Genomic DNA, 17156 nt, shown 5'->3' with positions numbered 1-17156 from the left:
GAATGGAACCAGTTAAGTAAAGGCTTTTCTGAAAAGGAGGGTTTTGAGTCTGGATTTGAAGGAGTTTAGAGAAGGTGACTCTCTAATATCCTTGGGCAAGGAGTTCCAGAGCTTGGGGGCATAGCAGGAGAAGGCCCTGTCGCCCATACAATGTAGACGGGCTTGGGGGACAGTAAGGAGGGCAGAATTTGAAGAGCGGAGGTTGCGAGGTGGGGAGTAGGGCGATAAAAGTTCAGACAGGTATTGAGGTGCCAAGCCATGTAAAGCCTTGTAGGTGAGCATGAGGATTTTAAAGTCTACGCAGAATTTGACCGGAAGCCAGTGCAAGGACTCCAGGATAGGAGTAATGTGAACACTTGCGCTAGATCTGGTCAGGATTCTGGCTGCTGAATTTTGGACATACTGCAGCTTGTTCAGAGTAGATTTAGATACCCCAGGGAGCAGAGCATTGCAGTAGTCAATTTGAGAGAATACAAATATGTTGATCAGCTTTTCAGCCACAGTTAATGATAGCATAGGGCGTAGTCTTGCGATATTTCTAAGGTGAAAAAAAGATGTTTTGACAGTATGCTGTACATGTGGGTCGAATGTTAAGCCAGAATCGAATATAACCCCAAGGTTTTTCAATTTTGATTGGAGCTCAAGTACAGAGCCATCTACAGACAGGGTTACAGGACTGGCTTTACGAAGTTGATTGGGGGTACCAATAAGCATGACTTCATATAAAAAACTTCAATATAGTTTTGAATCGTGTTTGTTATATTTCCTCCACTTTGTCTAAATGTATTAGTCTTATTACACTGTTGCTTGAGACTGACACTTTATCTCAGAAGATTTAACGTGAAAAATACAATCGGATTTCGAACTTCATGAAGACCAAGATTTACATGCCGTTACTTACGCAGTAGCCTATGAAAAACGGGGGAGCGCGGCGTGTATCTTATGGAAGACATCGCACAGTGAAGCACAGCTTAAGCAAGATGGAAAGCTGTTATATTAAGTAGAATGAAAGAGGCCATTTAAGTAACCTTGTAGAACAAAAACGGCCGACAGGTGTGATTGGATCTGTAATGGGTAGTCAAGTACAGCAGGTTATATACACTAAGCCAGCAGCATGATGGGCTTTTGTAAGAAACACAATGTTGCTGATGTTTTCTGTACGGCGGTCAGACACGGACTTTGATTTTGTTTTGCCTTTTACATTTCATAGGAATGCCTTTAGAGATTTCTAAACTTGAGTCGCAAACTCTTGAGTTGCCTGATGTTCTGTAAGCAGCAGAAAATATTTAAAAAATACATACTCATTGTTGTGATTCAGGATTTATATGTAAGAGCATGTTGTCATATGTAGTAGTGATTGTTTTGTTGCTGCAAAGCTCACCTTGGCTAAGTTACCCAAGGTGTTGAGGAAAGGCAGATCCTGCATTACCCAAGGAAACAGATGTACCAAGAGCAGGAGAGGAAGGTGTTGAACATCTTAGCTCCCTCAGTTTTGAGCATTCTCGGCAAGTCGTACAATGCTCCCCCCCTCCTTCATTAATCTCTTGGTTATGCACAATTCCCTTTTCTAACTATCACATTGTCCACCTGTCTAGCACCTGGAGCTGCCCCTCAGTACATCCTAAACTGTATTTTTTCAAGCATCCTCCCTCACTCCCTGATTAATGACACCTTGCTCATGAATTCCCAATCTCCTTCCTCGCAGGCTGAAACCGAGATAGACTGAACCCCTTCTCCTCCTGCCTGCTCTTCTGCAGTGCTCCGTTAGTTCGGGGGCCTGGCCATTTCCACTCAGAGGGCAGATAGATGGGAGTACAATTGCAGGAGGCAGAAGAAAATACAGCAGAGGCAACAGGAGAGCTGCCAAGACTGGACAGCAAATTGGAAACGCAACCCTATAGCAAAGGTGACAGAAGCTGAAAAAAGGGGAGGACGTACTAAAATAATACATTATTTAAAAGTCATCATAATGTTCTGTTGTGATTTTCACTGCCTCTCAAAAAATACAAAATAGGATTTGAGAGGCAGAAAGAGGCAAAGTCAAATTTTACACATTAGCAGTTTCAGATACTCAGAGTTGCAGAATGAAGAATTTAGTTTATAAGCTGCCATATTTTCTAAAAGCCAAGACATTTTTAAATATATTGTTTACATTACAGAATACAGCACTACATAATGACATATACAGCATTTCCACCTCTCTATTCACAAATCCTTAGTTTCAATATTTGTCTTAGAAAAATGTTTTTATTTTTGCAAATGGATAGACAACAAATTCATGCAATTAGAACTGGATTCTCATATATTGCCCAGATAAAACTGAATATTTCGATAAGCTTTTGTTGGCTCAGAAAATACGTTTTAAATGCCAAGCCTTTATTCTAAAATTAACCTTAAAGAGCTGTAAAATGATCTTCTTTCAAACCTGCCATCTTTTATCATCAAGAATGCTCTGTAGCTTCCAGAATCCATTCACTGAAGTGTCTAATCTCATTTCTTATATTTCAAGCTTGTAATATTCAAGCCTTTTAGCTCATAAATTTTTATCTGACACTTTGCCCTGCCATTTCTGCTTTTAAATGGTTTCATGCTTTGTGGTTTGGAAGAATTGCTCTGCATTGTAGCTAAGATGACATTTAGAAACCTTGACGATAACAGTTGCTACGACATCTGATACAGGACAATTAAACCGTAAGTAACAAATTCAATGCCGTGTATCAGTCATGCCTTGATATTAAAAACTGAAATATGCTATTTTGTCTTAGCATCTGTAGCTATAACCTGCTGCTGCCTATGAATATTTGTGCTGCAGACTGGACTGGGGAAGACCAACAATTAAACCTCTGGATGGAACTTTAGCAGACAAGCACAGATAGAATTACCTTTGTGTGGTAAGAGAGATCTCTGCTGCGCTAGGCTACTAATCAGGTTTTGTTTCCAAATGTTCTGAGGTGGCTATTTATACTGACTGTAGTGAGTAGGAACTAGGGAAAGTTTTTAACATTTGCTTTTTATTTAGTTAGGAAAGCACATACGAGGGACAGAAATAATGGAAGTTTGTGGTGAGTTTGACGAAGCGTTACAAACCTACAAGAAGGCTCCAGTCACATTATGGCATCCTATTACAGTCAGCCAGAGTGAGGTCAGGCTTTCGTAAGCTATGCAATGCCTGGGCTGTTGAAAAAGACTCTTTTTTCCCTGGCTTCCCTGCTCAGCATTGCCTCTGTCGTGCTGCTTGTTGTGGCTCTTGCTACTGAGAAGTGGGTGACTGGAAAAATCCTGTGCAAGACAGGAGCTGAGCTGGTGAATGCTTCGGATCCAGAGCTGGTTAAATTTGTTGGAGACATTTACTTTGGTCTTTTCCAAGGAGGCAAAATAAGGCATTGCGGTCTAGGCAGTCGACGCTCCAAGATATACAGTAAGTTTTGTTTTCTTCATTTTTTCTGATATGAGAATAAATGACTCTTTCTGTCTTTTGTTGGTAAACATTGCATGAATCCCCTGGTTTAAATATTCACTTATTTAATGTCGCCTATTTTGTAATGTAAATTGGAGGTTTTACATGCTATTGTGTACATTGTGGCTTGAAATGCACTCATCAATGCCTATTCTTTCTAACCCTGAAATATAAAAAGAAGTATAGCAGTTCCCCTTTAATTCAAGTTGAATTTCATCCTTATCACTGAATGTATAGCCTAACTGTGACAGTAAAGGCACTGACAAGGTAAAATCCAGGAGATTTACTCAAAATTAGCATTGAAACACAAACCAGAAGACACATTGAAACTGCATGGAAGTGCTTTTAAAATTGAGCAGGGACCACATCTTTTATGATGAGACCCTTGTATCAAAAATGACTAAATATCAAACGGGCTAAAGGGGCCTAATGGCCTCTTTTCATTTGTTAACTTATGTACTTATTTCCTTATGTACTTAATCTGATCCTCTGAAAACCTAGATGATTTAACGTGGGCATTTACTGTATTTGATACTGCCAAAAAGATTCATATTGACTGTTGACATAAAAACAATGGGCTGAAAAAGATGTGATTAATCCCGACTTTCTTTGTAATCTTCCTCATGAAGCTGACATAACCTCTGGACTCATGAGTGACAAGTTGTGGGTTCAGGTTGTATGAGTGGGAGGTAATTTCTAGTAGGTACCCAACCCACCAGGGAGGGAGTGACGAACCCTCTAGTCTGCTTCACACTGTAGAAACCAGGTGGAGCTCTGACTAAATAAGCCATTGTTGTAACGACCGAGTTGTTTCAGGGCCCTATGCAGACAACACGATCCGGGGTGGAGTGAGGAAAACACAGGGGAAAAAGGCATGCAGGAGTCGGGAATGAAAACAGGGGGGCGTGTCCAAAGTGCGCAGGTGTCCAGGGGGGTGAGTCCGGGGCAAACAATCCAGAAGTAGTCCAAACGGGGAATCCAAAACGTGAAAAGTCCAAAGCCGTGCGGTCCATCTGAGACTAGACAGGATAAAGACAGGAACCGGGTTGGAACCTGCGGGGAACAGGAACAGAAAATAAAACCATAACGGAACCAGGCGCATCCAGGTCCTGGGCTCGCACGATACAGGAATCAATGCAGAGTCCTGAACCGAGTGGGCATCTGGCTTTTAAGGTGGGCTGGGAGGAGGCTGAAACAGGGGGCAGGTGCACAAAATGAAGTCCGAAGTGAAAGAGCTGGAGCGCCCTTAAGGGGGAGGGACTACAATCATGACAATTGTGGCTTTGAGTGACTTTATTTATGAAAACCTTTTAATAGAAAATGTAAGTACTACCACCCACTTGGATCCAGGAGAGAATTTCTGATTTATTGCAGTGGATTGTTTTATTTGCAATGCAATTGCCGAATGCAAGATTTGGCCCTTTAATCACAATGCACAAATGCTGTACTGCTCTGGTGCACTGTAGCACCCGTTCAAAACCGGAACGCAACCTGCTCGTCTGATGAATTGAAGTAAAACAAAGTGAAGTTAAAAAAAATCTAACTATGCTTTTTTTCTTTCTTTTTCAGTTTTTCCAAATCTTGTGAAAAATCTGAATGGTGCACTTCACGTGATGATTATCCTGTTTCTCTTCACTGCCATAGTATTTGCTCTGATCAGTTTTGGGTTTTGCATTTATAATGCCAGGAAAATTCCTTATCAGTCTATCAAAGGGCCAGGGGGGATATACTTGTGGAACTTTGTTGCAGGTAAATATATAATATAATATATTATAAATATAATTTATAAACTGAGCTTTGGATAAAGCAGACAAGGATCCATCTGACTCAAGCTGAGTCTATACTTTTTACAGGGAAAAAAAAACATACATATTTTGTAGTTTAACCTTATATGCCAGCTTTGATTTATGAACTTGTAAGGTATTTCAATATTTTTACATTCTTGTTTAGGATATTTTGCTGGTAGCCCAGAACTACAAGTTAAGTTTCCTTAAGCAACATGACAGTCACATTTTTATTATGGTTTAATACTTTATTGTTGCAAACAGAATGTATTTTTTAATACATTTCAGGTAGAGGCTGACAGAATTAAAGATATGATACCCAAAAACTCAAGAGATATCTATGACTGTCTAGGTTCATTTGTGAAAAAAGGTTACTATGTTTTCTGTCTTACCACTAAATAATCTTAAATTATTAAATAGGAAAAAAACAAGTGTAGAACCTATGCACATACGTACAGTAAATGGATATTGGATATCGATTTACAATTGAACACAATTCATCAATGATGGGTCATGATCTGGGAGAACTCAAGAAATGACACCTGGTAGATTCATGTATGATGGTCTATGTAGTACTGTCTTGTCACTACAGCATTCCACTTGGAATAGTTAGAGGTATCCTGTGTGACACTGCAGCACTTTGATCAAGGTCTGGGACCTAATTTGCTGCCCATCATCAAAAAAAAGGGCAGCAATTGTCTCTGATGTGACAGCATTCTAGCTGGTTAATGCCTGCCCTCATACTGCTCATGCAATGACAGCTTTCTTGAAAGATGGTGAAAGTGTCACTTCCTGTATAATGATTGTCCTACTCGACAGACTTCAGCCACATTTAACATCTGTGGGATAAGATGGGAGATACAGTATGTCACTTAGGACTCAAATACAATGAAAATGTGTATATGTGTCCACTCTTTACAAGATGATGGGATAGCTTCCCACAGGAGATCTACAGCCTGAATATCGAAGACTGAACACAAAATGAGCAAATAAGAGGAGTCGCTCCAACCCATTTAACCCATTTGGTTACTATTAGCTAATTCTTCTGAGGATCTCATCCTTGCAAAGGTAGATTATTCGAATGGTGGTCTCACGGATGTTGGAAGGGATGAACCGTGGAGAGGCAGGAGAGCAAAAAGACCCATATGCGTAGCGGCGGAACGGGGGACTAGCCCGGGCTCAGCAGTTCAGGAGTCGTATAGAAACCAATGCCCTCAGGCAGCGGACGTGGGGCGACCTGGTGCTAGGCGGGTTTCAGGACATCCGAACCTCAACGCTGAGTGAAGGTGAATGAGTGACCCGGAAATATATAGCCCCAGAGAGAGAGACACCGGAAGGACAGCGAAGCACAGGAAACTAGGGGCAGGACAGAGCAGGAGCGCGCTCTGGCTGCAGAGGGCGTGACAGGTGGCCACACACACTACTAGCCTGCAGCTTTCACAGTAGAGCCCTTGTTAATCAACGCTGCTGATGACAATTATTTACCCACATAATGGATTTACCAATGTCAATTCTGTTCAATACAATATTAGTGCACCTTCTACTTGCAGTTACAAAAAGAATATTGCTTTTGATGCTTGGTATTTTGCCCGCACAGACTAAAAAAAGATGACCAAAAGTTATCTTTATTACTTTATACTGTAGGTAGTCCATGTGGTGGACAGTGGTGTTCTTGCAGACTCCATATACTGTAACTATACTAATCCATGAAAAATTCCTTCCATAATCTGAAATGGCACATAACTTCCTAGTTTTTGTTGCAATCTACTGCACCTTTGCTGTTTTGTTAACACTTTTTGCTTGCCTCTTTCTCCTCAAGGTCTGTTTGGAGTGTTTGGAGTTGTCAGCTTCATCGCAGCTTTAAAGCTTCATCACCTAACTGAGAGAGTGGCCAACTTCCGGGAAAATGTCTTTCAGTTCATTATCTTGGAAGAGCATTATGACTTCTCTTTCTGGTTATGTGTAGCAAGCACTGCTACTCATGGAGCAAACTTTATTGTTGTGGCCATTAGTGGGATCCATTTCCCCAAAGTACAGACTAAAAAACCTGAAGAACCTACAGTTACAGCAGAAGACCTTCTGTACTAGGCAAGACAGATGCTTTTGGATAGCAAAGTGAAAACCCAACTTTGACATTCTTCATTGCTAACTCTACACACAGGGGGAAAAGCCTTAAGAATATGTGTTGGGTTCAAATTGATGAACACGTTTTCATGACAAAAACAGAATACCGGTGGCAGTACTGTGGAAGTTATTAGCGGAGATACGTCCATTTATATCTGCAAGAGATCACCACTGCTTTTAGACTGCAACTGTACCTTGTCCTTTTATTCTGACATAAATCTTCATTTCACAGACTCGTTTTGGACTTTGAAGTTCAGCCAAATAAGGAGCTACTGTACATAAAAAGTACAGGACGGTAATGAAGTTGCAAACTCAGCTTTTCAATACTTGTAAAAATGTGAATAAATCTTTCGGTTACCTACCATTCGTTTTGATTTAATGCTGTATTTTTGGTACTTGGAAATTGGCATATGAAAACCTAGACGAATTCCAATGTGGGAAACAAAGTATTTAATTTCTCGCGAGTGATCTGCCATGTTAGAGATTAATTTAATGCTACTATATATTTTTATATTTAAAACTACATTTTTATACACCACTTCCTAAGGCAAAAAGAAGAAGCTTGTGTTGATGTTAAAATCTCCTGCCTCTTCTTGCAAAGGTCCTAAATAAATATTTAATGTAAATTATATAAGTGTAAATATTTAATGTACTAATACTGGAGAGTACTTTACAAGTACCATCGTACTTTTGTAACGGCCCCTTACATGTGTCGCGTGTTAATGACGGAATCAAAGCGCTGCCGTGTAGGTAAAATGGGAAACCCTTGACACTTTGAAGTACAGTACATGTGAGAGTGAATGATACAGGGCAGGCGGATGAGGCAGTTCTGTAGCTGGTAACAAATAAGTAAAGTATGATGCTTCCGTTCAGAAAAGCACTTCTTTCGGGAGTGAGGACAAACAATTACAGATCATTTTCATTATCCCGGAACAAATGCGATGCCAAGAAGGTAAGTTTTATACTTTGAACTTGAAGAAAACAGGATAGATAAATTAAGTTCTGTTGTTATCTGTATTTGAAACCAACATTGTTTTTGCAGCAGTACATGTTTTGCTAGTTTCAGTATCAGGTTTTATATAAACATATTTTACTGCTGTGAAGAATATTGCAAAAGTTGCTTTTAAGCATATTTACTGCGTTCTGAAATCGTCTTTATCTTGAGTAGTTCACATAGATTTGGATTTACAACCAGAAATATAAATAATACAAAAAATATAAACCCTCAACTCCCTCAAAAAAATAGATAATTTTGGAATTAACCAGGAAGTATAAAAACACAGGTTTGAAATAACTGTTCTGGGGACATTGGGGAGCTGTAATTGACCCCAAGCTTCTCTCCCTGTCTGTGTGTCTGTGTCTCCATGGAGAAAAGCTGGGGTATGCGAAAAGACTAATTCCTAATGCAAGAAATTGTATAGGGCTAATAAAGAAACATTACATTACATTACATTAATTGTAAAACACTGACTGTAGCTGTGTTGCTTTTCACAGGGCCTAGTCCTTGGCGTTTATGAAAAAGAAAAGGAAAGTAACGACTTCCACCTCACAGAAGCTGCAGAGGTGTTTGACAGGTCTCTGTCAGGGAGCCTGAGACAGCTATTATCTGTGTAAGTCTTGATTCCCAGTTTCAGAGCTTTTTCAAATCTGTATGGCATTCAAAATGTGTTTTTTTTCTAGTGTAGAATTGTATGCAGCAGGTTTGAATATAACTAAGAGTATTATATAGTATATAGAATTGTATTTTGTAATCTGCTGTTATGTAATATATTGTTTCGCAATAATGAAAAGAAAAAATGGCAGAAAGTTTAATACAATTGATTTTCTGATCAGTATTTTCTTGTGCTTCCACACTTCTCAGATCTGGGCCAGCTGTGAAAAAGGGGAAAAGCCGGGTATTTTATGGCATACACAAGGTAAAAACTTTAAAAAAAAAACTATCTGTGGCTGTAAAATTTGAAAGAAATGAGAATTCACATCAGTTAAACCTAGATGTTTGCTTGTAATTTCCTTTCAAAAGATGGCACAAGGCATATTGAGAAATTTCCACTGTTCTTTCTTTTTAACCTGCCCTATGAAAGCACACAATCCTTTTTTTTTCTAAAGGGAGTAATTTTAAGTAAACCAATCAGATAGATTCATCGTAAGCCTTTTTTTTCTTTTGCATTTGTGTTTTAGGATTTTTCGAGCCTCGTTGTTGTAGGTCTTGGTAAACGTTCAGCTGGAGTCTGCAGTCAGGAGAACTGGGATGGCAGCAAAGAAAATATCAGAGCAGCTGTAGCAGGTAAATACATATCATCTCACACTGCATTATATCCCAGTAGTAATTCTCTCACATCATTGTTTCAGTGAACATTTAATTAAATCAAAACAGTATAATGTAGGTAAACCTTTAAAAATACAGTAAGAAACATTATCCAGACAAACCTTACTGTATGTTTTTAAGTTTGTAAAATCTGCTACCTTTGGTAGTTTCAGTGACCATTTAATGCAGCTCTGCATTACTCTTAAGCTACATGTCATCTTTATGAGGCATCTTAAACTATTGTTTGAAAACACTTGTTATTCTAATCATATGTTTGTCACTCCAAAACAAATAAACAATGAAAAAAGAAAGATCAATATTCATGCACGTTTGAAATGTTGAAAAGACAAAGGAACCTATTGTATTTCTCTATTTGTGTTCGGACTGCTACACCATGTGTTTTGAGGGCTGTGTTTTCGGGCACAGCTGATTAATAAAGTGAGCTAAGAGTTGAACCCTCTTGTCTGTGGTGTTCAGTTGGCTGCAGGCAGCTGCAGGATCTGGAGATTCCAGTTGTGGAGGTTGATCCTTGTGGTGATGCCCAGGCGGCTGCGGAGGGCGCTGTTCTGGGGCTGTTTGAGTATGATGAGTTTAAGCAGAAGAAAAAGACATTGGTGACGACACAGCTACATGGCAGGTAGTGGAAACCTTCAGTTCAAGCACAGTAATAGATCCTCTTTTAGTGCTCTGCGTACAAGCGTCATGTATTTAACGTCTCCAAAAACATTACCCTTGACTCATGTTATGTGTGTTTTGGAATTCTGGCAAACATTTTACTTAGGTACTTTTCCCCCTTTAAACCAATTTAAACTGACAAAAGTAACTGATTGATGTTAAGAAAAAATAACATTTTGAAGAAATGTCAGCTTTGGTATGCTGTATTTTTATGTAACTTAAACTTATTGTTGATGTTGTTACAACACAAAACTACATTTGTAAGACAAACACTTCATCTGAGTAGATTGAAACATTAAGACCTTTGTTTTTACTTTTTATACTTAAAAGTAAGAAAAAAAACATAAGTATTGAGGATATTTGTCTCACAAAATGAGGATGTTTTCTCTAATATAAATGTGTCTAAAACTAAAGTTTACAATGAATTTTGTATAAGAAGAGACTCATATATTCATATATATTCAAATATATGAATGTAAATGTGATTTGATGCTGTTTTCCAGCACTGATGCTGCAGCTTGGGAAAGAGGAGTGATTTATGCTGAAGGACAGAATCTGGCCAGATATCTGATGGAGGCCCCTGCCAACTACATCACCCCAACATGTTTTTCAGAGACAATACAGCAGAGACTTAAACCTTGGGCAGACAAGGTCACAGTACATATAAGGTAGTGGTGTACAGCAGTTTTTTAATTGAGTCTTCAATTAAAACAACATAATAAAGGTTACAAATGAGAAGAGGCAATTCAGCTAGTTTATTTGCATGCCAGATTAATCAATAAACTGTTTCTAAAAGAAGAGGAATATGAGCTTATTCAAGACACCCACAATCCTTTGTGCAGAAAAGTGGCCCTTAATTTTAACTGATCTTCCTCCCTGTTTCCAATTGTTTTCGTTGTGTGTCACTGCTGGAGAAGTAAACGTCTGATTCTGTTTACTGAATCAAACGTGATTCAGTAGTTGCTATAGATTTCACACCTTTGAACAGATTTTTTGGGGCTTTTATGTCCATATGTAAATAAATAGATAATTCAGTCAAAATGCAAACTTTGGTTCTTCTTTTCCATTTTTATATGTTTTCTTGCTAATTGGATTTTCTGTAGTCCTACTTTCTCATTTTCTTTCACCCAGGCCGAAGTCCTGGATAGAAAACCACCAAATGGGAGCTTTCCTGAGTGTATCCAGAGGCTCGGACGAACCCCCAGTGTTCCTGGAACTGCACTACAATGGGAGCTCCAGTGCAAGTCAGCCTCCTCTTGTGTTAGTGGGAAAAGGAATAACCTTTGACAGGTATTATGGCGGCAGTTTGTTTGTTTTTTATTGCCTATAAAAGGGATATAATTCTACCTTGAGATCTTACTCGTCTCTGAGTTACTCCCAAACTGACTTAATGACTCTGGGTTGAAGACATTTAAGTAGGTGGCTACGTCAGCATGAGTAGGCTGCAAAGGAACAAGTAAAGGTTTATTGCATGCTGAAAAGAAAAAGGACGCAACGTTTTGGCTGTGAAGCCTTGGGATTGAAAGGGAATGTTCTCTTGGGAATGAAACTCTGACACCAGAAGAAGGCTCCATGGCTGAAATGTTGTGTATCCATTTTTTTTCCTTTCAGCATGGAATAAACCTTTACTTGTTCCTTTACTAACTCTGAGTTTTGAATCCCAGATAAGGTCCTTCCACCACTACACCCGTGCCCAAATGCATGCAAGGGAATAAAAGCAATCGACTCAGCCTTGTGTGGGTTAAGGTCTCTTTTGACACGAGTGGTAAGCTGGTTTTATCGTAATGTGTCCATGGAATGTTCAAGCCAGGATGAGCCACGTGTCTGTTAAGTTACGTGTAGGTGCCTGATTATTATGAGCCGAGAGGAACCGTGTGTGTTTGCGATCCTGTTTTGAAGTGGTGGGATTTCACTGAAGCCCTCTTCAGGCATGGACGCCATGAGAGCCGACATGGGTGGAGCGGCGACTGTGTGCGCCGCCATCGTCACCGCGGCGGCCTTAAAACTCCCCCTCAACATCGTGGGTAAGAAAGGCATGCGTGCTGCGCGTGTAAAAGATTGTAGTCATGGTGAAGGAGAGACATTCAGCAGCCGTGTCACCCTGCAGTTCACATCCGGCAATTCACTGAAGCTCAGCAGGTGTGAGCCTGGTCAGTACCTGGATGGTACTAAGGTTGCTGCTGGAAGACGTGTAAGTGGGGCCAGAAGGGGGCGCTCACCCTGCGGTCTGTGTGGGTCCTAATGCCCCAGTATAGTGATGGGGACAGTATTCTGTAAAAAGGCGCCGTCCTTCGGATAAGACGTAAAAGGTCATGAATCTGTGTCATTAAAAATCCCAGGGCGTGTCTCGAAAAGAGTAGGGGTGTATCCCCAGCTTCCTGACCAAATTTCCCATTGGCCTTTACCAGTCACAGCCTCCCAATAATCTCCAACTATGAATTGGCTCCATCACTCTGCTCTCCTTCCCGCTAATAGCTGGTGTGTGGTGAGCGTACTGGCACACTATGGCTGCCGTCCCATCATCCAGGTGGGGCTGCACATTGGTGGTGGTGGAGGGGAGTCCCCATTACCTGTAAAGCGCTTTTGAGTGAAGTGTCCAGAAAAGAGCTTTATAACTAGATTGTGTTGTAATGATTGTGAAAATGTGAATTTGGTGTTTTCAAGCTATCATGTTTTATAAAGCTACAGGCATCTTGAAGGAACATTTCCATGCTTACTTGTTAATTAAAATGAGTTTTTAACCTGCGTAATTAAAACGCTAGGAACATGCATGTCTGGCACATTGAACTCGGCATCGAAGTGTAAAATCATAATTATAGAACTCTGGTGTTTGTAAAAAAAAAAATGTTTATGCTTTTCCAACACTTTAATTTTATTATTTTTTAGGTTTGGCACCTCTCTGTGAAAACATGCCAAGTGGCAAAGCAAATAAACCTGGTGATGTAGTAAGGGCAAAGAATGGAAAAACAATACAGGTATATTAACCATTAGATACTTGAATAGTATTCTGTAAATGTTCTGTTTGTAAATGACATTTTAAAGTAAATAAGAACTGCTTTAAAGCCTGTGAAATATATCATAAGAAACCTTGCAGTTCTCTGCTCCATTCTTTTTAATTTATATCAGTGATCTACAGTAGATTCCAGAATATTTTGTAAACTGGTAAAGTTTGCAGATGATACCAAATCGGGAGTATTAGTAAACACTGAAGAAGCAGATAATGAAATTCAAAAAGATTTCAATAAAATTAATGACTGGGCAAACACCTAGCTGATGTTGTTTAATGTAGACAAGTGCAGCAATTTGCATGCAGGCAGTAAAAAAAACATTAAATGTAAAAACATAACAGGAAACACTGTGCTAGAAAAGGCTGCTTATCATAGCCAACAGCTCCACTGAAACTACTGCAAGGGAGAGTACGAGAGAAGTGAAAACGATGACTGTGAGGTATTAAGATTATTTCCATTTGGATTGTTGTCATTTTGAATCAAGAAATCATTGTGAATTCGAAATGTATTTGATATGTATAATCAGAGTTGTGCAAAACCATCAAAGTGGATTTAGTAGGAAAGAATAGGCCTTCTGCATGTCCACAGCTTATAAGAATTATGAATAGATGCCTTGTGTACGGTATGTTAACCTGTAGAATTACAGGTTTTGTGCTGTAGAATTAATATTTGAAAGCAAGGGATATTAGGTGATTTAATACCATGCTTTTGCAATGCATTATTCATGTGTTTTGTGAAAACATAAATTATTAGTAATTCATCTGTATGATCCAGTGCAGCTTTGCAAGTTAGATAACTTGATAGCAGATCTAGTTTCCTTTGATGTGGGAAAGATATATTTAATTTCATATATACTGTACTTCAATTTCTCACAGATTGATAACACTGATGCGGAAGGCCGGTTAATACTGGCAGACTCTCTGTGCTATGCACACAGTTTTAACCCCAAGGCAATAGTCAATGCTGCAACATTAACAGGTATGTATGTCACAGCAAAACAAACTACAATATCAATCAAAATAATTTTGGGGGGGAAACTAAACATACAGCTTATATTGTGCTGAGTTTTGCATACCAGAGCTAAAATGCTGTTGCAGATGGTCACTTGTGCTGTCATGTGCTTTACTTAGACAATAGACATTTCTGTTTTGCAGAAATGCGGTGGTCTTACAGTAACATATGATCCCCCCAAGGAGAATTCATTTTGGCATACCATTTGCTCTTTTCGGAACTAAGGAAATCATTTGTTTAAGGTTCTGAATGTAGCATAAATTAGAAAACCAGTTAAAACCTTGTTTTTGACTGATATGTTGCAATCACACACAGATATCATCCTAAATTTAAACGTTCTTTGTTAATATTTATGGTATGTGCAGCAAAAAAATGTTATTTATGACACAACATGTGCACATCACATGCATTCCTTTCTCTGAAAAGCTGCCTGACTTAAAAAGATGCAGTTAATTTCTCCACACTTATAACATCAGAAAAATACTATATGAATGAGGGAGTTTTATCCATATCCCTCGGAATCTATGTCCAAAACAGCTTTTGTATCTAAAGTAGTTAAGTTTAAATAAGTTAGAAAGTAAGTTAAAAGGGATTGAAACATCAGTGAACCTGGTAATCCTCAGAGTACCATGACAGTGCTGAAGATACCTCTGTAGGTAACCTGACATTTGCTTCTCTTGTCTGAACTTAGGAAAGGCCACAAACAAGAGAAGGTTTTTAACCTATCTGGTATGTTTATTTGAAACTCAGAACTTGTTATAATTAGTTTAGTGTTAAGGGTTCACCTCATTCGTTAAAATCTTAGTTCTTGCTTGCATCATGCAGATAAAAGTTAAATTTCCTGTCCATGTTTTGCATGCAGGTGCCATGGACGTAGCTCTGGGGTCAGCTGCTACTGGTGTTTTTACTAATTCTGACTGGTTATGGGAAGAACTGCATAAGGTAAAATTCTTTTCAATATTTGTGAAGCTGTTTGAACTACAAATTAAAAGTGAATACAAAAGGATAAACGATCTCCATCTTTTTAGGCAAGCATCGTGACTGGTGATCGGGTTTGGCGGATGCCTCTCTTCCAACATTTTACCCGGCAGGTCACAGAGAGTCAGCTGGCAGACCTGAACAACATTGGAAAATACAGCCGGTAAGTGAAGAGAATTGGGAAGCCATCTAAAACAACAATAAAAGATGCTTCTTCTTCACACAGAGTCAAAGCATTTAGTCTTTATTACCCTATAATCAATTAGATTTAGCAGTATAGGTAATTTTTTGTTGTTGGTGGAATTACTGTACGGTTTTCTCAGGACCGTAGTTTTGGGATTCCATTTTGATGGGATGGTAGTGAAAAGAGCCTGACGCTTTTCTTTTTAAGCGCTTTTGCCTTGTTCCTCAGGTCGGGAGGCGCCTGCACTGCTGCAGCTTTCCTCCAGGAGTTTGTGACAGCACCACACTGGGCACATCTGGATATAGCTGGAGTCATGTCAAACAAAGATGAAGTCCCCTATCTACGCAAGGGCATGTCTGGGAGGCCAACCAGAACTCTGGTGGAGTTTGCTGCTAGACTGAGTAAAGAAGTATAAAAGTTTACCGGTAGTAACACTTCCGCTTGGAAATGGTTACTGTGGTTTTTTGGAGGTCATCATTTTATAAGGTTTTTGCTGTTAAATCATGTATTTTGTATGATAGATGACTGGAACAAATTATGAAAGTCTGCCGTCTGAGAGATTTTCTCTTGAATAAATTGAAGACAAGACATAGGTTGTAGGACACTTTTGTACATATATCCATCTGTCCATTTTATAACCTCTTTATCTAGTTCAGAGTCGTAGGGGAGCTAGAGCCTATTTCGGGGTGCATTGGGCACAAGGCGGGGTACTCCAAATACAGGACTTGCAGACAGAAATATGCACATACTCATACCAGGACTGATTTTCCAAGAAGCCAGTTAACTTACCAGCATTTCCTTTAACTATGGGAGAAACCCACATGAACACAGGAAGAACATACAAACTCCAGGGCCCTGGAGTTGTGAGGCTGCAATGCTCCCCGCTACACCACCATGCCTCCCATGTGTACACAGTACCTATCTTAAAAGGTAAACTTAAAAAGTCTAAATATACCCCCCTGCCACAGAACAATAATGGTTAATAATGCTGTATTTCCTGAGATTTAAAAAGGGTGTACAGGTCTGAAAAAATAGGTTTGTTCTGGAAACAGGGAAATGTGGGTAGAATCAGTGCTTTCTGGTATCTTACATAACAAATGCAATAAATTGTAGGAATTTGGGATTAAATGAGCAGTTGGGTTCAGTGGAACTCATGTCCATTATTCAATTTAAATAAGCAGGCATTTGTGGGGTACTTTCCTAAGTATTGGCTATGATTGTTCACCTTCCAGGCCATGGGAAACTGTGATGACCCTGACTTTCCATCTTTGTATTGTTATTTTATGATAGCTGGAGAACCTTTAAAATATAGTACCGTCGATATGACCCTTGGCATAAGCATTTCCCTATAGATATGATCCCCAATCTTCCTGAAATTTTTCCTGCTATCTTACAGCACACACCTCTTTTCCCATCTTAAAGAGCCCTTGGTTCCTATTTCCCGAGATAATTAGAAATACGTATAGAAATACGTGATTTCACCTTTAAAAATGGAGCCCAGAATGAACAGATGTGTTTTATTAGTGTGAGATTTATTGCTAAGGTCAGCATTATCTCCGTAATAATTACATATTCCAGGTTGATTTTATAGTAAAGTGGGGTAGACATTGGGGGGGGAATCTTGAAAATA

At 39.3% G+C, this 17156-nt stretch overlaps 2 protein-coding genes across 3 annotated transcripts; both read left to right on the top strand.

The window, feature by feature from the left end:
* Positions 1-744: 744 nt before the first annotated feature.
* Positions 745-8274, top strand: clrn2 (clarin 2). 2 transcript variants are annotated; one of them, XM_088636769.1, is made up of 4 exons: positions 745-1906; positions 2766-3418; positions 5027-5206; positions 7061-8274. In XM_088636769.1, exons 2-4 carry the CDS (start codon positions 3166-3168, stop codon positions 7327-7329), a joined length of 702 nt encoding a protein of 233 aa, XP_088492895.1. In that variant the 5' UTR covers positions 745-1906; positions 2766-3165; the 3' UTR covers positions 7330-8274. The 2 variants fall into 2 exon arrangements, with proteins under 2 accessions (XP_088492895.1, XP_088492904.1); XM_088636778.1 differs by having other exon boundaries at positions 745-3418.
* lap3 (leucine aminopeptidase 3) lies at positions 8176-16114 on the top strand. Its single transcript, XM_088636744.1, has 13 exons — positions 8176-8317; positions 8860-8975; positions 9227-9281; positions 9544-9649; positions 10148-10307; positions 10849-11013; positions 11477-11635; positions 12245-12369; positions 13232-13320; positions 14229-14331; positions 15227-15306; positions 15393-15505; positions 15755-16114. The coding sequence occupies exons 1-13, from the start codon at positions 8222-8224 to the stop codon at positions 15939-15941; spliced, it is 1554 nt and encodes a 517-aa protein (XP_088492870.1). The 5' UTR covers positions 8176-8221; the 3' UTR covers positions 15942-16114.
* Positions 16115-17156: the final 1042 nt, after the last annotated feature.

This window comes from Lepisosteus platostomus, chromosome 1 (genome assembly GCF_059453375.1).
Source record: "Lepisosteus platostomus isolate fLepPlt1 chromosome 1, fLepPlt1.hap1, whole genome shotgun sequence".
NCBI lineage: Eukaryota > Metazoa > Chordata > Actinopteri > Semionotiformes > Lepisosteidae > Lepisosteus > Lepisosteus platostomus.
This window is presented reverse-complemented; position numbering and strand designations above follow the sequence as displayed.